General features: G+C 38.3%; 1 protein-coding gene and 1 long non-coding RNA gene across 4 annotated transcripts; one reads left to right on the top strand and one right to left on the bottom strand.

Moving 5' to 3' along the window:
- Nucleotides 1–5,873: 5,873 nt before the first annotated feature.
- lsm14b (LSM family member 14B) lies at nucleotides 5,874–19,258 on the bottom strand. 2 transcript variants are annotated; one of them, XM_057327422.1, is made up of 9 exons: nucleotides 19,036–19,258; nucleotides 18,051–18,214; nucleotides 17,841–17,976; nucleotides 17,566–17,733; nucleotides 17,325–17,411; nucleotides 14,932–15,093; nucleotides 14,683–14,815; nucleotides 14,447–14,617; nucleotides 5,874–6,197 (listed from the first exon to the last, which is right to left on the bottom strand). In XM_057327422.1, the coding sequence occupies exons 1-8, from the start codon at nucleotides 19,157–19,159 to the stop codon at nucleotides 14,461–14,463; spliced, it is 1,131 nt and encodes a 376-aa protein (XP_057183405.1). In that variant the 5' UTR covers nucleotides 19,160–19,258; the 3' UTR covers nucleotides 5,874–6,197; nucleotides 14,447–14,460. The 2 variants fall into 2 exon arrangements, with proteins under 2 accessions (XP_057183405.1, XP_057183404.1); XM_057327421.1 differs by having other exon boundaries at nucleotides 14,451–14,617.
- Nucleotides 19,259–21,738: 2,480 nt separating this feature from the next.
- LOC130550075 (uncharacterized) lies at nucleotides 21,739–23,702 on the top strand. Of its 2 annotated transcripts, none has more exons than XR_008962337.1 (4): nucleotides 21,739–22,088; nucleotides 22,750–22,969; nucleotides 23,055–23,130; nucleotides 23,402–23,424. It is a non-coding gene; the product is annotated as an uncharacterized LOC130550075 (long non-coding RNA). The 2 variants fall into 2 exon arrangements; XR_008962336.1 differs by lacking the exon at nucleotides 23,402–23,424 and adding an exon at nucleotides 23,680–23,702 and having other exon boundaries at nucleotides 21,740–22,088.

The raw sequence follows: 23,702 nt of genomic DNA, 5'->3' as shown, positions 1-23,702 counted from the left end.
GAATGGATATAAAAGGGGTGTCATTTTCTTTTGATACATTTTATTTTACTGTTCGCTCTGTTTTTTGGATAGTAAGGGAGGCAGTGTATACTCTCACATGGGGACTAGTATAGATAGCGTCATAGAATTGGTGAAGCAGATAGCTAGGTGTTTTATTTTGTTTTGTTTAATGTTTTTGCATCTAAAATATATAAAATGGATTTTTATAATCAAAAATGTTATGCAAGTACACCTGATGCTCAGATTCCGAGAAGCTGCGAACCAACTGAGCTGTTGAACCTGATCCACATAGCAGCAGATCTACAAGTGATGGCGACAACGGTACAGGGCCAGTGGCTGTTAAATCTGTAGACAGCGTCACCCAGACGACTGCCATCTGGGCCAGCTGGAGTGTGGCTCCCTGGGCGTGCACAAGGCAACACGACACGAAAAATCCAAGCATCTTGACAAGCCTTCACGACCACATTGAAAATCCATCTTGACAACAGAAAATAACTCCAAAGAACTAATATCTTCAGAGAATTAGGCTCACCTTTCATCTACGAGCAGTGCCTTGGACAATAGATGATCACAGCCAACGAGAGTTAAAGACTCCAGATTCCAGACGATTTCCGTTTGATCCATATGCATTGGAACAAGCTCCTTGGACAGAGGACAACAGAACAACAGCATCTTAGCAACCGCATTTGCTAAAGTAGCAGAACAACATCAGTTCTCTATAACCATCTTGGGAACAAGCTCAGTGGTTGGACATATAAGACCAACACTTTGACCAGTGCTTGATAGAGCTACAGGACATATAACTCTACAGCGTACCAAGTTTGATTGTACTACCTGGAGATATACTACAACCTTATACGTTTTGAATTAAAGACATTGTGTGATCATGAAACATCAACTACAGCAAGAACGAATGATGACAAGTTTTCTTACAGCATGTGTGATAGTATTTCTGATTTACCTTGCCAGTCTGCCACTGATTCTGTATCAAAACACGATAAACGAAAACAAGACCAAAGATACCTCTAATCAAACTATTTCACAACATGATGAGTCGACAAAAGATGGTGAAAACAACTTTGAAAACCTGAGTGATTCTTTACTATCCAGAAGAGGATCATCATTCCACGGAAAACTGGAAGTCAACATTACGGAAAGACACATTGTTTCAAACAACACCATTGACTCTTTTGATCCAGAAAGTTTTGATGCTGTGAATTACACTGGGACAACCAACAGCCAATACAGACTATGACAGAAAAGACATCTTGATGAACTCTTGAACAGATCTTTGGACACCTGGATGGACCATAAGGAGGGATCTCCATACCATTATGCAGACAACCTGTGGTGGAGATTGACTAACCGCACCGTGAGAATCAACAATCCAAGGAACTGTTATGTCTGTGCACAGTTTCCTCATAGCACAGCGGCAGGAGATTGGTGGCCTCATCAGGACCCAGACACAGTGGAGAACTTGGCTCTAGTAGCAGTAGCAGCAGCGTCCTTCACAGCATCTGACACTTTGTATTTCAGACAACATGCGAATGAAACCATTGAAAGGTGAAGATTATCAACCGTGTGTTTGGTCAAGTGGCTACAGTTCGACACATACCAGACAAGTTCGTGTGCTACGAAAGATCCAAGGGACTACATCGTGTGGGAAAGATTCCAAGGGTAAAGTGCTCTACTGTTCATAACTAATCAGACTACCCGACAGAAGTGTCTGACATGTCTGAGGATGACAGCATTAATATATCCTTTAAAAGTGGATGTTAATGAATGGAACCAACCTAATTTGACACAAACAATAATGGCACTTGAGTTCTTATCTTGCGCTGAACGGACCAAGAATCAGTGTGTAGCTGCTTGCTCTTCACTACACATACCAGATGGACAAGGAGCTGGAGTGTTGCAAGAACATTACTGGCTGTGTGGATACAGAGTATACCTATCATTACCTAGAGAATGGACAGGACTGTGTTCTTTGGTACAACTACATGGTGGAGCGATAATCATACCACATGAAACGATTACACGACAACAGAGGACACGCAGAGGACTGTTTGATTTCTTATCTAATAGCCCGGTGCCATAGAATCATCACATCTGGACAGTGGCTGAGAAAGTTTCAGCTGCTTTTAGTCCTATGTTGGGAGTGAGCTCGTTGATGAATGAAGTTGAGATCACCAGATTTGAACTTACATCGTTCCTGAATACCGCGAACATCGTCATGAAAGGCATCAAGGAGGAGCTACGTGGACTACGATTGACTGTGTTGCAAGATCGCTTGGTATTGGACAATTGACAGCAGCGAAAGGAGGAGTTTGTGCTGTCATGAGAAACTTGTTGCACTTATATTCCAGAGAACGACACGGATGGACATCTCATCGACGAAGGAATGAAGAACATCTCTTTAATGATTGAAACTATGACCAAATCTGAGGGTACCTCAGAGACTTTTAACTGGGACTGGATCATGAGTGTGTTCACCAACATGAAAAATTTGATGCTAATTGCGGCTTGTATTATTGCATTTATTTTAGTGACATTATGCATTTGGCCATGTATAATGAAGTCCTTCCAACGAACAGCTGCAGCCGCTGTTCCAAGTCAGATGATTGTTCATGCTATATCTCAACATAACATGGATAATGATCACACATATGCTAATATTGACTAAGGGTCAAGAATTAAATTAAGTTTTGAGGGTTTAAAACAGAAATACTCATGTTATGAAGTATTTACAGAATGGTGGAAGGATTTTTTATATACGCTTGCTAATAACCTAAGTATTATTATATCATTCACCAAATGCACACGCAATTTATTAATAATTTTAAGCACTATGAAGCATTTTTACTATTTTGGTTGTTACATTTTATATTAGTTTAAAAATTCCTATGTTTATGGTTAACACCTGATTGGAGTGTGAGGCTTGTCAGCCTCAAAGGGGGGATTATTGGTGGTTTTTCTATGACATATTATTGACTTTTCTTATATTCTAAATATATTACTGAGTTTTTTTATATAAAATAGCTTTCTTATATAAAGAATACATTTAAAGGAAGTTATAGAGTTCATATACTTCTCTGATTTAACAAGGGCTATGGGCCTCATGTATGAGTTTGAACACTTGAACACCTGCGTACACACCAAATATCTTTCAACTATAGACAGGAACTGCACGTACACCACACACACTTTTGTAGAGAAGTTTTTAAGAACGCTGGGTTGTTTATCATTATCACACTAAACCATGAGTTCATTTTTAATAAAACCAAGGTTAAATCATGTATCGTCCGAAAGCCCCCGGAAAGGTGTCAAGATAAAAAGCACATGATATACGTATGTGTTATTGCACATGATATACGTATGTGTTATTGAGACGTCCGAAAGCCCCCGGAAAGGTGTCAAGATAAAGAACACATGATATACGTATGTGTTATTGAGAGCGCTCCCTACAATTAAATCTTAATATGGTATGCCGGAGATCTTAATATGGTAGGCCGGAGATTTTAATATGGTAGGCCGGAGATCTTAATATGGTAGGCCGGAAATATAACTGTAGCAAGTGCAGGATGAAATATAACTGTAACGAGGCATAAGGGGATGGACTAATAAAAATAAGTGATGTCATGTAAAAACTGGTTGGTAGAAGATGAGGTCAGGTAAAACCTGATTGGTTTGAACTGTGATAACAACTTGAGAACAATGTATAAAAGATGGTGTCAGACATGTATTCGTTGGGCATCTACAGATGAACTCTGTGTGTCTCACTTTGCTTGCTCGAGCAAATAAAGATTGAAACCTCTGGAAACCTGGCTCTCTGGTCTTCGTGAATTCTTTCAACACTGGCTGACCGACTTTTCGCCACGACAGAACCTCTGATAATCGTTTGTTTTGAGGGTCCTCATACTAGATTTCTAGCAAGTTATAAATGTCTAGGGCCTCTTCTCCTATACAATGTAACACAGCGCTCTTTCTCGAATCAGCTTTCTTCGATAGTCCAGAGGCAGGGAGATATAAATTGAATCTTTGTTCCCACTTACGCCAGTTTTCAGCAAAGTTCCCCATCAGCGCTAAAGGTGTCGGCGGGTGCAGCGTTTCCATGTTGTCCGTTGCTCTTGCCGTGGTCTTTTTATCTGTTGAAGCGTGTCTCTTTACCTTATAAGGTCGCTTCTGACACCATGTTGTGTTCTTCATTAATCTGCATGTTAACAGAAGACACGAACACAGAGCTGTTCTCATGTTCAGACGCTTTAGGCCCTAATCCAAATGGCGCACTTGCAGTCTCGTGGACTTAACTTGCGCGTTCTCGCCAAGTCTACGAGTCTGTAGGGTGTCCCATTTGTCTTTTTAGCACTCAGAAGTCTGCTCGCGAGCGCCTCCTTTGTGCCCTCGATACGGTCTTCAGCGAAGCCCGCATGGAGTGAGACTCCACTGAAGTCCCCTACCCAGGAATCCTTGCGAACGCCCAATCACAGAACGGATGGGAGGAGTGTCGTGGATGTCAGACATATACGTAAACATGACGGATACATTTTTAAATATATGTTTTGATAAAATTCTAAATTAATTTATTAATTAGTTACTTATTCATATTATTGCTTATTTATATTCTATTAAGCCAGCTATTCAAGAATAAAAACGTTTAATGCAGTGCATTTTCTTAATAAGCCATGTTTTGTTGTAGATTCATATCTAGTTGTCTCTGGGCTCTGTAAAGCTGAACAACACAGCTTCTGTATTATAGAGAAATATTAAATAACAACATATATGCATATTACGAACACATTATGCACATTAAGTATAGCGTAAACAAATTAATAAATATACATTCATGACGTCATGACAAATGAATGCATTACAAACATAAGTATCTATTGCATAATGCTCAGGTGGCATATCAACATATGAAATACAAACAAAGTACCGCGAGAGTGATTAGAAAGTACCGCTTGCTTTTTCCGGTGTGATGACCTCAAGTCTGTCCCAAAATGCACTCCCATGTACCCTTATGGACTCGTGCCTAGTGCCCTATAGGTCTGCACTTCCTGACGTCACCAAGTGTGGACTCAGAGGAGGTCCTCAAGACCGGAGTGCACCATTTGGGACAGGGCCTTACTCTGCACCAGTACTATTCTTAAAGGAACATACACACCGCCTCTGGCACATACCAATTGCATGAACAACGCAGGGGAATACTGGACTAAACCATTTGCTGTATATACTACACGCAGTGGTCACCAACCCTGCTCCTGGAGATCGACCATCCTGAAGATTTCATCTGAGTCTAAGTAAGACTGCATGTAAACGCACTCATTGTAACAAGATAAATGCACATTTGATATAAACAGGCTTATATGTTTGATACTTTGTTTCCCAGCATTTCATCACCCCTTTAATGTTATAAAATTGTTAAAGCAAGCCAGTTACACCATGCAAATACATTGGTTGAGTATGCATATAAATGCATACAAAAAAAATCTTTTTCTACAGTTTCTCAGTTTTCACAGAACTGCAACGTTACATATAAGGAATGTTTAGGTTCATCAACCGAGAATTCTGGGATTACATAAAAGGCCAGTTACCTTGCTTTCTAACAAGGATTTTGAAATTGTCTTGTATATTATTGAACTCAAAGGTGACATTTTTGCAGTAGTGAACCAAACTGATAGGAAGCTTTGAACCATAAAGGTTTGACTTTCAAAATTATATGTTTGGTACATCAAAAGTATATATTTGGTATATAAGGTGTTCAATAAGTTCAACCTGTAGCTGCCAGTCAGAAGACTGAATGTTATATGACAGAGCCATGTAAGAGGTACCAAAACAAGTAAACCGTAAGTTACTATGTTTATTAACACTCATTCTTAAGTACAAGATCCCATACATTACACAAACAAAAAAATGTCACTGCATAAACTGACGGTCAACCTGAAACAATTGTTTAGCCAAATAATGTCACACGCAAATAAAAGTGTAATTTCAATTCAAATTGAAATCACTCAAAGAATGCAAGGTGCACTTACATCATAAAGGGCAATCATTTGGTTCTTACACAAGGGGAAAAAAAAACATGCCTTTTGCAGCAGAAGTTGACATAGGAACTTTAGTATTGCCACAGTAGATTTTGGGAACAAAAAAAACCAAAAACGACATCACCCGATCTAGTCCGATGAAGCAACATGTATCTGGAAAAGAAAGTGAGGGCAAATATTACTCAAACTTGCAAACAGCAATACACTTCAATTTTCATGCATGCTTTGACACAGGTAGTTCATGCTCCTAATTTGGAGACTAGTTCCTGTTGCCTGCAGGTGTTGCCATCATTATAACAGACTATATAACTACATGAAGCAATATTCTGTCTAAAGTCATTTTATGTAGTCACCTTAGAATATCTATATTGTGTTATTCGCATATTCTTAGAGCCTTGTAATTCTAAGACAATTTATTTACATTATGTGACAACACATTCTCACTCCCGACTAGTCACATATTGACCCTCGGTCAGTGCCCCTGGGCGTCACTTTTTAACACACAGGGTAAACACTTGGGGGTCATTTTTTGACTTGCAGGGCACGCAAATTTTACCGTTGTTTAATGCAATTATTTTATACCGTAGATCAAGATGAGCTGTCTAAAATTATTAGATCATCTAAATCAACAACATGCATACTAGACCCTATACCTACAAATCTACTGAAAGAGATGCTCCCAGAAATTATAGATCCTCTTCTTGGTATTATTAACTCATCTCTGACATTAGGACATGTGCCTAAAGCATATAAGGTGGCTGTTATAAGGCCCCTTGTCAAAAAACCCCAACTCGACCCTAGAGAACTAAGGAACTACAGGCCTATATCGAATCTACCTTTCATATCTAAAGTTCTGGAAAAAGTAGTTTCAACTCAATTATGCTCCTTCCTCCAAAGGAATGACATCAATGAAGAATTCCAGTCTGGATTTAGAGCATGTCACAGTACAGAGACTGCTTTGATCAGAGTTACAAATGATCTGCTATTGGCGTCTGACCGAGGTTGTATCTCGTTATTGGTGCTGCTAGACCTTAGTGCTGCATTCGATACCATTGACCACAGCACACTCCTACATAGACTCGAAAATTATGTCGGCATTAAGGGAATAGCTTTGAAATGGTTTAAATCTTATTTATCCGACCGTTTTCAATTTGTAGCAATAAACAATGAGGTGTCACGCAAATCGCAAGTCCAGTACGGTGTACCACAGGGCTCAGTCTTAGGGCCTCTGCTCTTCGCATTATACATGCTACCTCTAGGAGATATAATAAAGCGACACGGAGTTAGCTTTCACTGTTATGCTGATGATACTCAACTTTATATTTCCTCGAAGCCTCATGAAACACAGCAGTTCCATCGAATAATGGAATGCATAGTCGATATAAAAAACTGGATGAGTAACAACTTTTTATTACTGAACTCGGACAAAACGGAAGTGTTACTTATTGGACCGAAAACTGCTATAAGTAACAACCAAGAATACTGTTTAACTATTGACGGATGTTCCATAAAACCCTCGTCGTCAGCAAAGAATCTTGGCGTTCTATTCGATAGTAATCTGTCATTTGAGAGCCACGTCGCCAACACCTGTAAAATTGCGTTTTTCCATTTTAAGAATATATCTAAACTACGTCATATGCTGTCAATCTCAGATGCAGAGAAGTTAATTCATGCATTCATGACATCAAGACTAGATTACTGTAATGCACTGTTAGGTGGTTGCCCTGCAGGCTTATTACAAAAACTCCAATTGGTCCAAAACGCGGCAGCTCGAGTTCTTACACGTACAAAAAAGTATGAACATATTAGCCCGGTTCTGTCAACCTTGCACTGGTTACCTATAAAGCATCGCGTTAACTTTAAAATCTTGCTTATTACCTATAAAGCCTTACATGGTTTAGCTCCTCAGTACTTGAATGAACTCCTTTTGTATTACAGTCCTTCACGTGCATTACGCTCTCAGGCGTCCTGTCAGTTGGTAATACCTAGAATTTCAAAATCAAGTGCAGGTGGTAGATCCTTTTCCTATCTAGCGCCTAAACTTTGGAATAGTCTTCCCTGCACTGTCCGGGAGGCAGACACACTCTGTCAGTTTAAATCTAGACTAAAGACGCATCTTTTTAATCTTGCATACACTACTCTTCCATAATATAAATCTTCAGAGGGTTTAGGCTGCATTAGTTAGATCAACCGGAACCAAAAACACAACTGATGTACTTGTTGCATCAAAGAGTACAGAACAGTACTCTACTCTCAGCCAGTCTTGTCTCATTGTTCCAAGGTTACCACAGCGAGCAGGATGCAGTTCATGGCCTGACCTGATGGTAGAGTGGAGAATGGGAAGTGGGGACCTGACAAGAGCTGAGATGATAGAGCTGGATAAAGAAGGACGCGGTCTCTTGACATGTCTTCACCACAAAACTTCAAATGCTATTAGATTATTAATGATAATCTTAAACTACAATTTATTTTATTATTAAGTTTATTTATTTTATTTAGCCTTGTTGTGCAAGTTCTCTGGAGCTTGTGCAGAGGCAGCAGCTTTTGCCAGAGGGGAACTGGAATCCCCTGGTTGGGCCTGGGTTCTCCTGAGGTTTTTTTTCTCGATTAGAGTTTTGGGTTCCTCGCCACCGTTTGCATACTGTTTTTGCACTATCTGCCTGACCGGGGGGGCTGCTTTAGAATTTTAAAGTTTTACTTAATTAATATTGCATATAGGAATTTATAGTCTGTTATATTTGACCTGTGCTTCTCTCTCCTTTATCCTAAATGTGTGCTCTCACTGAGTGCGTGTGTGTGTGTGTGTGTGTGTGTGCGTACTTGTCTGTGTACGTGCGTGTGTGTGTGTTGTGTGTGTGTGCGTGCGCATCCGTGTGTGTGTGTGTGTCTCTATGTCTATGTGTGTTAGTACGTGTGCATATTGTGTGTGTGGAGTGTTTTGTATGTGGGTATGTCTGTCTTCTGTGTTTTCAACCTTTTCCTGTTTTTGCAGGTACAACTTTAATTATTTTGCTTATAGTCAATATGTCTCATGTACAGCTGCTTTGTAACAATGAAAATTGTAAAAGCGCTTTATAAATAAAGTTGAGTTGAGAGTTATGAAATTGTAAATAGGATCTAATTTGCAATGATATGTTTGGGGGTTGGATGTTAAGTTTTACGGCCAGGATAACTGCATTTACATGACGCTATTCAGGCAGTTTATTTATAATATAAAACACAACATACAAGCGATCACCGACCGTAGTAAATCTCAGATCCGATGAAGAACAGATGTTCAAAAACTGCTGGCAGAAGAAGTTGCGTCAGCTTTGATGTCATTGGCTCTCTCATGTCTCGTGACCGATCGCGTCATTTCGTTGGCTTTGAACGTGAAACGGTATTGGCTGCCGCGATCGACTGCATCTAGCTAATGTTCCAGTTTATTCTTTGAAAGAGCCAACTGCATGCATTCACAGACACGCATCTTCATAATATAAAGTTATCGTACGGCTTCAGTGCAAAAACTTCTGCAACACGAGTTGTTTGTTATACTTTAACACTGCTTTTGGTCAGTTTGTGCAATAAATACCAGTGATTGTACTTTTGTTCGAGTGTTACGTTTTAGATGGTTGAGAAGTGTTAGGTTTAGGGTGGGGTTAGGTGCTCCAAAATATTAAAACCACAAATAATTATGAAATGCTAAGAATGGCATCCATCTCGGTCTGGAGCATTTAGCGAACAGCAACAGTTCACCACTTGTCAAAAAATGACGCCAAAGGGGTACCCCGCGCGTTCAAAAGTGACGCTGACCGAGCATCAATGTGTGACGAGTCGGGAGTGAGAAGGGGTTGTAGGGGATGGGTTTTCTTTAACTCATGTACACTTTGGGACTTTAACTCTCAAATAGAACCTTATTAGTTTTAAAGTTAATCAGCACTTTCAATGCACACAAGACAAATCAGAATTAGATTTCTTTGTTTGGAAAAAAGATTAAGGGATCAGATTGAAAAGACTTTTGGAAAAACAGAGTTGTGACTCCCCCGCCCCCCTTTTTGTAAATTAATTCTTAAATGTCTTCTATTTTACAATATTAAAATGTAAACGTCTAAGTCAACAATTTTATTGACAGGGTCTTAAGCTGGTGTGTGGTGGGCATTCTGGCGCAATATGGCTGCAGTCGCATCATCCAGGTGGATGCTGCACATTGGTGGTGGTTGAGGAGATTTCCCTTCCATGTAAAGCGCTTTTAGTGCCCAGAAAAGCGCTATATAAATGTAATGAATTATTAATTACAACAATAAACAAGAGATAAGTATGACTGAAATAACACGCTAGAGTCAAAGCCATTTTACCAGTCCCATTTTCTGTGGAATAAAGTCCCAGCTAATTCCTTAAGTTAACATCTGCACTAGACAAAATATTTAACACTGCCTTTGGTATATACAGATGTATAGATTGCGTAGGATTTTTTTTCTTTTATAAAGAAGACTTTTACCAAAATGCCCATAATGGGAAACTCCAGTGGGAATGCGTGACCATAACTACATTTCTTAGTTCTTAACTTGCTGAAAAAGTCATTGTCCTAAAATAAATTATATTAATTTTAATAAATAAGTTAATTAAATATTTAATTTTAAATATTTAAAAAATAAATAAATAAATTTCATAGAACGCATTAAATTTAACTTGACACTACAACATTAATTTTGTTTTGAAACAAATAAGTAAACTGTTTGTTTTGTTTGAAATGCATTGAATTTTTTTAGAATTAGGAGGTTCATTTTCAAGAATTTAGGATCGCCGTCATATGAATAAATATATATAAATGTGTATTTATATTTATGAGAAGAATTTGGTTCAAAAATGAGATCCCTCAGTTTAAAAAAAAACAAATCATGTTTTTTATTATGTTATAGTGTTTTCAATGCATTTTATTGTGTTAGCTGCATTTAGTTTGTATGGCTTAAATCAAAACAAACCTATTGCAGTTTGATTCACATTAATTGGAATACACAATAAAAACATGATTTTTGAATATTTTTCAAAACAGTTCTCATTTTGGAACCAAACTCTTCTATATACATGGTGCCAAAAATTGCAAGCTCAATATCTAAAAACTGCTCTGAATGCAGATAGAACCTTATAATTTTTAAGTATTGATGTTTTGAAAACAGACACTTCAGAGAAGGTGCAAGTTAAAACTCTTCACTGTCAAAATTAAGAGATTCTAAAAGCAACATTTGGAATTATCTGCATCCCTTATAAAATGTAACAGTTTTACTTGAACAAAATATGGTCAGTCCACAAAAAAAGTGAATGTGTATGGAAACCCTTGCTATGATAATCTTGGTAACAGACCCTAGTTTAGGGTCTAAATTCTCCATTAAATCATTGCAGGCATGTGATCAGCCAAGGACAAAAAAAAACTGCACACACCCTCACCCAACAAAAAATTAATTTATATTAATATTTAATATTAACGATAAAATGTTACATTAAAAACAGGCAACTATTTGCCAAAATAGAATATTTTTCACTTTGGCGACAAAAATAAACCATTATAATTACCCAATTCTGACTGGCAATTTTGGTATTATCAGTTGAAATGTTTGGCAGTTTAACAGTCATGTAAACAATTTAATTAAATTGGTCAAATTAATATGCTAAGGTCAAATAAGACAGCATTAATAAAATTGTTTTCTCACTGTTGTGTGCCATGTAATAATACATGCAGAATAATTTGATTAGATATTTCACTCTTATTAATATAGTTAAGCACTCAAGTTATATCGAAAGATTAAAACAAAAAGTATAGATAAAAGCATGTGTTTTTTTAAACATTTCCTTCTGGCATGTTGCGCGTTTGAGTGCTTTAATGACAGCGAGGAGTGCAAGGTGCATTAGAATTCCTCTTAAATAATTCCTGTAAACCCAGATAAGTTCTACCAACTCAAAAAATTTGAGGCAACTGATTGCCTCTTTTTTTTAAGTTTGCAAACTTAAATATCATCAGTGAGCATATAGCTAGTTATTTGAGTAACTGTAAATTTTAAATAAACATTAATTTAAATCAAAATATATATTTAGTGTTTGGTTCATCTTAATTTAATGCAACTCAAAGTTTTGAGTACTGACAACTTAACTTAGTCTGCAACATTATTTTAAACAGCTGAAAAAGTGAAGTGACGTGTGGCCAAGTATGGTATTCCATACTTGGAATTTGTGCTCTGCATTTAACCCATCCAAGTGCACACACACACCATGAACACACGCAGAGCAGTTCGGGGATCGGTGCCTTGCTCAAGGGTCTCACCTCAGCCGCGGTATTGAAGGTGGAGGAGAGCGCTAATCCTTGACTCCCCCACCTACAATCCCTGCTGGTACTGAGGCTCGAACCGGTGACGTTTGGGTTACAAATCCAAGTCTCTAACCATTAGGCCACAACTTGCATATTTTGGACTGATGTCGAATCCAACTGCCGTGCCCTGCGAGTGCGAACGTCTGGGACTCTGGGTATCTGAGTGGTGCACGTTCAGCGATTATGTCACATTTAGGTAAAAACCGGCACTAGAGGGCATATGTTTGAAATTAAAATATTAGAGAGGGTGCATCTATTTTTTCAAGTCCCCTAAGCTCTAAACTTTAGCGTAGTTGTAAAAACTCAAATATTTACTGTTAACTAAAATCTCTGATAGAGGTTGAATGAACTCAAAAATATTAGTTAGTTCAACTTTTTGGCACATTTTGAGTACCAGGTACTTTCCATTATAAGTTAGTTATACTGTTTGGGTTTACAGTGTATGTGTGTAGATATAAATAGCTCATTCTAAGGTTCATTATGCAAGCTCTTTATACACCTCTAAAGACATGGTTATGTATATTATATTGCATTTCTGTCAATAGAACCTCAAAAAAAGAAAAGCATGCACATCAACCTCCAGCTGGTTCAGAATGCAGCTGCACGCCTCGTCTTCCATATGACACCCCTTTTCATCTCTCTCCAATGGCTACCGGTTGAAGCTCGTATCAGATAAAAGTCACTAATGCTTGCCTACAGGACTATCATGGATCTGCCCCAGCATACATTCACACCCTCCTACACCCCATCAAGAACCCTGCGTTCAGCAAACCAGCGGCATCTTGTATTGCCTTCTCAACAGGGCAGTAAATCGCTTTCCCGCTCATTCTCCTTCACAACTCCTTCCTGGTGGAACATTCCTAACTCAGTCCTGTCAACCATATCTCTCACAACATTCAAAAAACTACTTAAATCCCATCTCTTCTGTGAATACTTGACAGACAAATGAGAAAAATAATTAACCCTCTCTCTTTCTCTCAACAGGTATTGTTCTGGCTTTTGTTGAAACTAGTAACTTTGTATTAGCACCTCTTGTATTATTGCTCCTGTATGACATATCGCTTTATTGCTCCCGGAACTGTGTATAAAAGCGTCTACTAAATGACTAAATGTAAAATGTCAAGTGGGTGCTCGACCAAAAAAAACGAATAAAGAATTGTATATACTTTATATACAATTATTTTATCAAAGAACCTCCAAAGAAATTATACACTGGTGAAGTCTTTAAGGCTAAAGTCGCAAAATAGTGAGAAATGGACCCAATCTAGGGTGACCACCACCCAACAAACCAAATGTGGGACACCACTGAAAGGTATTGTGAAACAGGAATATAATAACAGAATTAAATACTTCTCTATATATTTTTTTCTACCTTTTAGCTCGTAAAAATTATGTTATTTAGTCCATTCCAACTATAAAACAATTAAGACATAGATCAAATGTTATATAACAAAAACATGTTAATGGCAATTTCAATTTAAGGCAGTTTAAGGTGTACTGTCTCTTTAAATTTTGAGTACAGATCAGACACAGAGTTATCATGCTAACCACTGCCTTCTCATACATTGGATAAAAGTCAGGCTTTAAAACAGTTGCGTTTGTATGAGCTCGTTGGACACTGGAGTGCACCGGACTGCTTTGACACTATTAAATAGTTAAACAATGGCGCAAACAAGAGTCTCATGTGCGTTTCGGGTTAAAGAATGTTTCTTAATGTGACAACTAAAAACCAATAAACAGATGAAAATGCGGGACATTTTCTCAATATGCGACACGCGGGACAAGGGGTGAACATTCTGTGCAGTACAACGCAAAGCGAGACGGGTGGTCACCCTAACCCAATCTAAAGCGTTATCAAAATCTGTGCATAGTTAAAAATCAGTCAATGCATCACTACTACACTTAAGTCCTTGTTATAGTTTTGCATATTATGTGCAAACTGCAGTCTCAGTCTCAAATATGGCAAATTAAACATAAGTGGTAACAGCACAGAAAAAGGCAGTTACCAAGTATAATTAAAATGGCACTTTATGACAAATTTTCTGAGCCCTGCAGCACTCACTTACACAATTCTTCTCAGAGCCGTCCACTTCCTACTCTTTGTTGCAGAGAACGTTGCCCTCTTCCTTGTCGTCCTCTGTAACTACCCCGAAAGCCACGGCCTCTCAGATATCGACCAGGTACCCCAAAGGTCTCTACATTAAGCTTTCGCTCCTCAGCCCATGTAGTACGCCTGGGAAAAAACATCTGGTCATTGACTGTGAAAAAAATGCCATTAAAAGAAACAAGCCATTGTACCTTGACTTCAGTTCTGAGGAGATGTTATCAAAGAAGCATTTTGCTTTGTTGTAGAAGCACTTGGGCCCGAGTTGATCCTCTTCCATACTGCTCTCAGGATCTGGCTTCTCCCTCTCAGGATCCTCATTTCCCTCTGGAGTTTTTTTTTGTGCCATTAAGGCAAGTAAATAAATTAAACGTGGACAAAAGAAAACTCCAAATTACATAATCACTGCTTCGTTAAAGAGAAGAATCTTTTCCGAGACGTACCATGAACATCAAGCTTGTTTTGAACCTCTTTCTCCAGGTCATCTTTGTTAAATTGAGCATTTGCGGTTTCAAAATCAAAGTCAGCTTCAAACTGAAGGGTGCTGGGCTTTGCACTGCCTACAAGAATTTGACCACGACCACGGTTCCTGGATCTTCGAGTTCCTGCAAGATAACCCACAGATGGTACATATTACAACATCAATAAGCTTCACAGTCTGTCTGGAGTCTAATTCACTAAATGCTAATCGAAAGCTTAGATCCTTATATAAAAAAGTACCTCAAAATGACCTACCCATCTTATGAAGGAACTAAAAATCTGTTGACATTAAATTAACTTTGGTGAAAAAAAAAAAAAAAGACTTAAAGCAGTACACATCTTCTCTGTAATGGCCCACCTTTGCTTCCAAACAAGAAACTGAAATATTGTTCAATAAGGCAGTGTTCACACTTAACTTTTTTGACAAGAAAAAGTTGACAAAAGCACTTTAGAAAAAAAACACTTGCAGCGTTTGGTTACAAATAGCAGCCAAACGCCATGACTTCAGAGGCAGCATCTGTGCACTAAGGCAGCCCAGAGAAACAGTTAGGTGTCGTAACGGAAGTCTATTTAAATTATAAACAGAGCGTCTTTGCAATAACTAATCACATATTTTAAACACTACAATACTAATTTCTTGATAGAAATGCAATCAGAAATTGAGGAAAGTGAAAATTAAACTTACATTTATACAAAACTATACTCCAACAGGCGTTTCGGCCACAATTTTATTTTTTCAAGCTTGAGCCTTCTCAACCAATCAAATTCCTCACATGTTATGGAAACTACAGGTCTCTGTCATTGGTTAACTGTGAAAAAGGAGCTTGACGTAGGGCGGTTTTTTCAGAAAAGTTGAACTTTTCTCAACCTCAAAAGACGCTCTGAGCTGCAGAAAAGACACTGGCGTTTTAAAAGGCGCTCAGGACGTTTTTTGAAAACACTGTTTACTAGTGCTGTAGTACTCGAGTCCGGACTCGAGATGTTTTTTAATGGTCTTGGACTTGTCTTGGACTCGTTGGTATTTGAACTCTGACTCGTCTCGGACTTGGTCATTGGTCTCGCAAATGTTCTAGTCGGTCTCGTCCGAGTCCAGCGATATATGTTTTATTTTCTCCTTCAAAACAAAACATTGATAGAGCTATATTCTTGTGATCCAAAAACTAATGATCCGAAAACTGTTGCCGACTCTCGACTCTAGAACGAGAGCTGCGCGTGCTCATAAGTTCTCTTTTCACACAGCAGTTCAGTTCAGTGTGTACTGTTGTTGTAATTAAATAACTCCGGTATATTGGTTCAAGTCCGCGGGACTGTCATGCACGCCAGAAAGTGAATAACTGAATTAATTTGTGGATAATATTAAGTGTTTACGGGAGACGCTAAACGGGAACGATTCAGCTGAACTGGTTCCACCGGTTCACTAAAAAGAAAGAACCGGTTCAAATGAACGATTCGTCCGCGGCGCGAACCAGCGTCAATCATTCATCAGGCACGATGTGAGCGAGCAGCGGCATAATACAGATTGGTTTTACAAACCATAATAAATGTATCGACAGTGCGCTTAAAAGGAAACTTTTTGCAACAAAACTTTCCCCGAAACATGTGGGACAACATCCAATTTCGTAAGACACCTGCAAAGGCATCACAAAGAGAGGCAAGTTAATGCCATGTTTCAGAGTTAGCATTGCATTTGAGTATTTTAGAAAGTTTGGAAAGTAGGGCTTAAAGATAATATTGATCGTATTTTTATTGTAATTGTGATGAACATGTTATTTAAGGATGGGCACCGACGTGCTTATAAACGAGCCGTGGAGCCTCTGCTCTTTCTAGCGGCTCCTCTATCGAACACGCACGTGCACGGGCAGGCGCGCACACGCACAAAAGTGTTCATTGCTGCACAACCTTGCTGTTAGGTAGTAAAATTAAAATGACCTTATTTTATCTGCTTTTTGATCATTACAAACAATAATGAAAATGATTATCTTAGAATAGAAGATATGCTGTCTCTTGCGTCACATAAATTATCAATAGTTAAGTATGTGGTCTTGTAGTCATGATTTTTTTCTGTCTCTGTCTTGACTGTCTCAATTGGACTCGGTCTTGACTTGGACTCGAACCTCTCTGGACTCGGTCTTGACTTGGACTCGAACCTCTCTGGACTTGGACTTGACTTGGACTCGAACCTCTTTGGACTCGGACTTGACTAGTCCTGGTCTTGGACTCGAAAATGGTGGACTTGACTACAGCCCTACTGTTTACTCCACAGGATTATAATTAAAACAGACGCTAGCAGCTTCAAAATAGAAGTTAAGTCTGAACACGGCCTAAATGAGCAAGGGAAAACCAAAAACTTGAATACCTGGTTTTCTCCTAGTAGATGGTGGCTTGTTTTCATCATTAGCTTGACTCGGTCCTTGCAAAACTCCTTGATTTGTGACAGAGCCATCTGTAGAAATAAGTTTCACACTGCATTCATCATTCCCAAAATAAGCATTTGAGAAAAGGTTGCTTTGAAACTCAAGTAACTCGATCCTCCTGCTGGAGTTTCGTTCTCAGAAATAGAGTGCCATCAACATTTAACTCCCTACTACAAACATCACCTCTCAGGGTTTGGAGTCCTCTGCCACCTCGCTGCATTCTACCAGCGTCTCTGCCTTGCTGTGGCACTGCAGTCAAACTCTTCGGAGTAGTTTTTTCAACAGGTACAGTCTGAACAGCCTGTTCAACCATAGGACCTCTCCTTACAGGAACAGAGTGCAAACCTGATCCTAGGACAGAACAGGCATATAGGGGAGACTTTAAAACATATCTAGTTGGCATTTAAGGTGACAACTCAATGCTTGAAAGGTCCAGCACAAACTAACTGTTTACTCACCAAGTCCTAGAGCTGCTGCATACTGTTGACTGAAGAGAGAGCTGGCAGCCAGCTGGCTATATGGGGGTAGCATGCTTCTGTAAGGACTGTATCCGCCTTGAGGAGGATAATGGGCAGAGGCTGTCCCAACAGATGACTAATGGTGGAAAAAATATTTGTGCTTAAAAAAAAACAGAAAGGAAGGTTTAGTTATATAGTCTAAAAACATACCTGAACAATAGCAGGGTCCTGAGGAAGACTGTGGTGAATCTTCACAGGCTCACAAACAGTGATGTCCTTGATGTCACTTCCCCTAAAGATGATGTACTCAAAGATTTCTTCCCTTGGTGGCATAGGCCGATCTGTAGGGCGGCCCTCTGTTCCAAATGATCTTACTGTGGGATGGCAACAGTCAATACAAAGTTTAAAGAACACTTACAAAATCTGCATTGCAGAAGGTACAGCAGTTGTTGAACAACAGATAAACACTGAAAACATTCTTTGGTAACAAGATTTTAAATTGACACAAACTACCATTTTACTAAACATTACCATTCTCAGAATAGGCTAGTCTGCAAGCATGGTACTTTGTAGTAAAATGCTAGTGCAAACAATCAATCTGCTAAAAATGTTACTGCACTTTTACTGGAACAAACCAAATAATTATTTGCACATGGCATCACTTTAGCAGGTATGGTGCCAGAATTAACCGCTTAAACACACCAGTATCCTGTTAACTCATTTATTTGCTAGAAGTGTCAGAGTAAAAATGTCTAAACATTGCACACACCGATACACATACATGCATACATATACGTAAGAGTGTGCCTAACTATAAATATGTGAAGAGTTTGGTTCCAAAATGAGATGACTCTTTTTTTATTGTGCATTCCAATTAATATCAATCAAAACTGCAGTTGGTTTGTTTTGATTTAAGCCATAACTCAGAAAATACAGCTAACTAACACAATAAAACACATGGTAACATAAAAATGTTTTCAAATCAAAACATGTTTTTTGAAAAATTTTAAAAACAGTTCTCTCATTTTGGAACCAAACTCTTCATATAATTAAAAACGTATTAAACAATATTTCTTAGACCACGCGTTTGAACTTTTTTTTTTTCAAATGACAACAAATATTTATTAGATGAATTGGAATATTTTCAGCCATAAGAAACGTTCTCCCTCCCCGCGACTTCAAAAAACAATCTCACCTTTAGCAAGGGCCACAGTGGAATTGTCGGTGTCAATAGTATATAATATTCCCTCATAGCGAATCTGAGCTTTAGAAATCAGACTGATCTTACTGCCTATGTAAGGCGTACCACTGCTCATCATGTCAAACTCACGCTTTAAATGCTTAGCTAGTCAAAGTGTCAAAATAGCGAGCACACCCGTTGTTCACACCAATGCCACCGCCAGCCACATCACCACCTTACTCATGAAGCACAAACTTCAAGGAAGGCGCTACTCATTTGTGTAATTTATAGACAGCAGTTTCGCCCCGCCCATTATTTGACGTGCTGCACCTGTCGCACATTTTCATTAACCATCAAACGTCTACTTTATTTTTTATTAATGCGTGTTCAGCAGAGTGATGTGCTTATGTGAAGGGCGTTGTAATTATCTACATAGCACACAAACAAACACGCAATAAACAGATCAGCTTTCAAGGAAACTGCATCATCTAATCTTCAGTGTTCCAGAGTAGCCTACCTATTTGGTACGCTTTGGCTGTTCTTTTATGGTTTTTGCTGGAGTCACGCCATCTGCGGTTCGGATAAGAGCGATCACGCTATCGACGCTTAAAAATAATGGCGCGTCTACACGGGGTTGTACGGTAACCATCCGCTTTTAAAGTCGAATTGACTTTAAGCACGCCCTGCTGCTTACGTATTTCCGCCCATAGCTCAGTTTTACGCGGGCTTCCAGTATAGCATTCTCTCACAGCAAAACCAGGGCCTAGCGTGGTCTTTTTTCGCATATTATGATTAACTAGCGATTTCATTTTATTATATTATATTATATATACAGTATATATTAACTTTTGTTGCATACCTGTTTTATATATTTTATCAATACATCGTTGTAGTAATGAGTTCAAGAAGCTTTTAATACCTTCGTCGTGCAGATGCGACGTCTCAATATTGCTGTGTCCTAACGGCAGCTCATTAAAATGTTAGGCAAGCACTGGTTGTAAGCACGCATTGGTAAGCACACCGGAAGCTAGATAACAACTGAGCCTAAACGCGGAAGTGGCCGTGCATAGGTTGAATTGTGAAAATTAACCGCTGTCTGGACATCTAGAATTCCGTTGTGGAGATAAAGGTTAGGATCGTAGTTTTACAGCAAACAATCAGTGTATATTCGCATTTTTGTTGTTTGCCTAGATGCAATCAGAGCATTTGGATCCGGAAATGGTATATATGGTGTGACGTCAGGCTAAACAAGCGAATAGGTGTGTTTAACTTTTTAAAACTTATAGCAAAAGATAATAATTTATTAGGAAAGTTTTATTTTGATTCAGAATCATGTTCAGTATCAAATGACAATAAACATTGCATTCAATTATACACAATTGAGGATTTTTATATTAAGTTCTCATGTTGTTTTAACTGTTTCATTCTTCAATAATTGCACCCTACATAAAAAATAAGTCTCTCTATACAGACATATTTTAAAAATTCATATAAATATAAAATCAAATTGTTTTCTGCAAACTCCACCAGATTTTTGTTCTACATCTCCCCAAGTACCCCTGTGGTGTTTTTCATGTTGGTTAACTGTTTCATTTGTTAATAATTGCACATCAAAATCATGAACAATAATCATTTTGGTATACAGACATATTTTAAAATAAAAAAAAACAATGTTGTTCTGCAAACTTATATTATTAAAATATTACTGTCTCCTTATGTAGCACTGTGGTGATGTTCATGTTCTTTAAAGGGGTCATATGGCGCGAATACGTGTTTTTCTGTATCTTCGGTGTGTTGTGGGTTCATATCAGAACTAGTACTGGCCGCAGATAGAGTCCTTGTCGTTGGTGACTTTAACATCCATGTAGATAACGATACAGATGCCTTAGGAATGGCTTTCAAAGACACTCTTAACTCCGTGGGCGTTAGTCAACATGTTTCAGGACCCACTCACCTTTGTAATCATACTTTAGATTTAATACTGTCTTACGGTATAAATGTGGACGACGTAAAATCCTTCAGCAGAGTGAAGACATTTCGGATCATTATTAGGGCCCGAGCACGGAGGAGCAAGCGGCAGGCTAGCACCGCAGTGCAGAGCCCTATTGTTTCTGTGTTCTTCTCCCTCTTTGATCGCTAATTTGAAGGCCTAAACATGCTCAAAAACTCACAATAACTTGCACACGCATCAGACGTGGCGAAAATTTACGTCTGATTGGGGTTTCAAAATTAGGTGTGGCAAAATGGCTCGCTAGTGCCACCTAGAACTGCCCAGGCCGCTACGCAAAACGTACATGCACCAAATTTGGTGAGCTCATAGAACACCCCGAATCATTAAGAAAAGTCTCTTGGAGCATATCTCTAAACCCAACAGGAAGTCCGTTATTTTTAATTTCATGTGCAATTTTGTAATTTGTTTCAATTTCCAGTCGTCGTACTTTAACGAACTCCTCCTAGAGTTTTAATCCGATCAACATCATCTTCATGTCATTCTCATCTTAAGGCCTTTGCGAAGCTAAATTGCGGAGAACTTGACTTTTCGTGGGGGAACGTGACCCTGGCGGCCATCCCAATAAGAATGAACGCAAACTTTTAAAAAACGAACAAAAAAATACAATGAGAATGAAAAAAAACACGTTGATAATGAAAACAATAAACTCAATTGCAAGAATGTGCTATTTTTCTTAACAATTTTCTAAGTTTCGTTTTTGCAAATAATAGTTTTGAATTCGCTGCTAGATTTTTCATTTGCGCTTTCCGAGTTTTCGTTTACGCTGCACAAAGTTACGTTCGAACTTCTGGCACAAACTTCTCGCGTGGGCGGGATTTAACAGTGCTTTACTCTCATTGGCTACTGAGATTTTGATCGACAGCTCCGTGACCTGGAAGTGGAAGTCTCAGTGGCGCGCGCGACTTTAGAAAGCGATATAGAGGTGGACGGTGAAGTTGTGATGGTGATTAGTTATCTTTGTTATTAAACGCGTTTTTTTGCTACAGTTTGCATTGAAATGAGCTCTCAGGAGCGGAACGGAGCCTCGTCTTCAGCTGGGCACTCAAGTCAACCGCCGGTAATTTAATGTAATCGACATAATCTCGATAAACGTCTCGTGAATCTTGTACAAAAGCATGCAGCAGATTTGTCTTCATTTGTCACGTTTTTTAGCTATTTTATGATTATTTGTAACGTGTTAACATTGTAATTTACATGTACCCCGCATAAAAATACGTTAGTAATGATAATGACTATAGATTTTTCATGTGGGTTTCTATATTTATATAATATCGTCTGACTGAGTGCTTTGATTGTGTTTAAAGAATGTGTATCCCATTCCCAACATTAACAAGACTAAGTGTAATTCTACCTGAGATTCATCTTTAATATGTAGCAAGGCTCAAATATTGGTGCGGATGCTGCATCAGCAGCTGTACAAAACATCATTGAGATTCTCAACCAGTCGCTGGAAAAAAACAGCACAAGGCAGAGTCAGGGTCAGCGCTCGGGCCAGTGTCAAACAGTGGACCAAGATATGGCCAGGTTTCAATTTGCAGTCATGACTAACAAACAATGACACTTCGTGTTTGTAATACAAAAGTTTATACAAAACATTATAATTGAAGCAGTAGAAGTAGTCAGGTGTAATTATTGATTTCCCAGTAAACACATAGTAGGTGTTAATGTTATTAGTAAGCTTGTAAGTTATTGTATTGCTTTTATTTGATCCCTTTAAGGTCTTTCCCAGGATTTTTTAAACGTGGTTCAAAAAGACGTCTACCCAGCTGTAACACACCAGCAAAGTTAAAAAAAAATTGGAAACCATTCATATTTTCCGTGTTTCTTTTACACAAAAATTCGGAGATGACTCCCTCATCAACAGAAGAGCTGGAGCTCATGCAGGCTGGATTGGGAAAACGAAATCTGTCTATGCCTGATGACTTGACTCATTCAGAGGTGATCTTGTTATGCATATACCACCATGCTCTCTCACCATAAACAAGGTTAAGAATTTGTTGTAATCTTGTGTTATGGTTTTTAGGTGTCCAATTTGTTCTGTGATGCTTACCCCAAAATGAAGGCAGCATCTGGAGGATGGCTTCTCTACAAAGCATCTGGTACAATTTGTACTCCAATCCCTATTCTAAGTTTGATACATAGTTGTGAAGTAGACTGTTTTATGTGTGTAAGTGTATACGTTACATAAATTTTATCTTATTTTTTTTTTTTTTTTTGTTTTTTTTTAAGTATAAGAGACATCACCCAAATTATTGATGTTTTATGTGATATATTCAATGTTTCTAAACCCATTAATCCCCACTGACCCTCATTATGAGAACAAAATCAGTTCAGATGTTTTTCAGAATACCTTCCTTTTTTTGCTTTTAGCTGTCAAAAGAAAGTCATACAAAGAATGGTATCAGTATTTAGTTTTTTTTACTTTCAAACACCAGAACTTGCTAATGTTAGCACATTACTAGTATGGTCATCAGTTTATCATCTTATTTTTACTGTTTATTTTGTGTGTGACACATTTAAAATTATTATATACACATTAAAATATTTAAAAAAGCTTTACCTACTTTTTATAAAATTATATAGGTTCTAATTAATAAAGACATTCAATAAGATGAATACTGTAAAGTTTTTATTTATTGTTTATTCAGGTGGACAGGGAAGGCGGCGGCTG

Source organism: Triplophysa rosa, unplaced genomic scaffold (genome assembly GCF_024868665.1).
Source record: "Triplophysa rosa unplaced genomic scaffold, Trosa_1v2 scaffold230_ERROPOS31841, whole genome shotgun sequence".
Taxonomy (NCBI): Eukaryota; Metazoa; Chordata; class Actinopteri; order Cypriniformes; family Nemacheilidae; genus Triplophysa; species Triplophysa rosa.
Note: the sequence above shows the minus strand (reverse complement) of the source record. Positions and strands in the feature narration are given on the sequence as shown.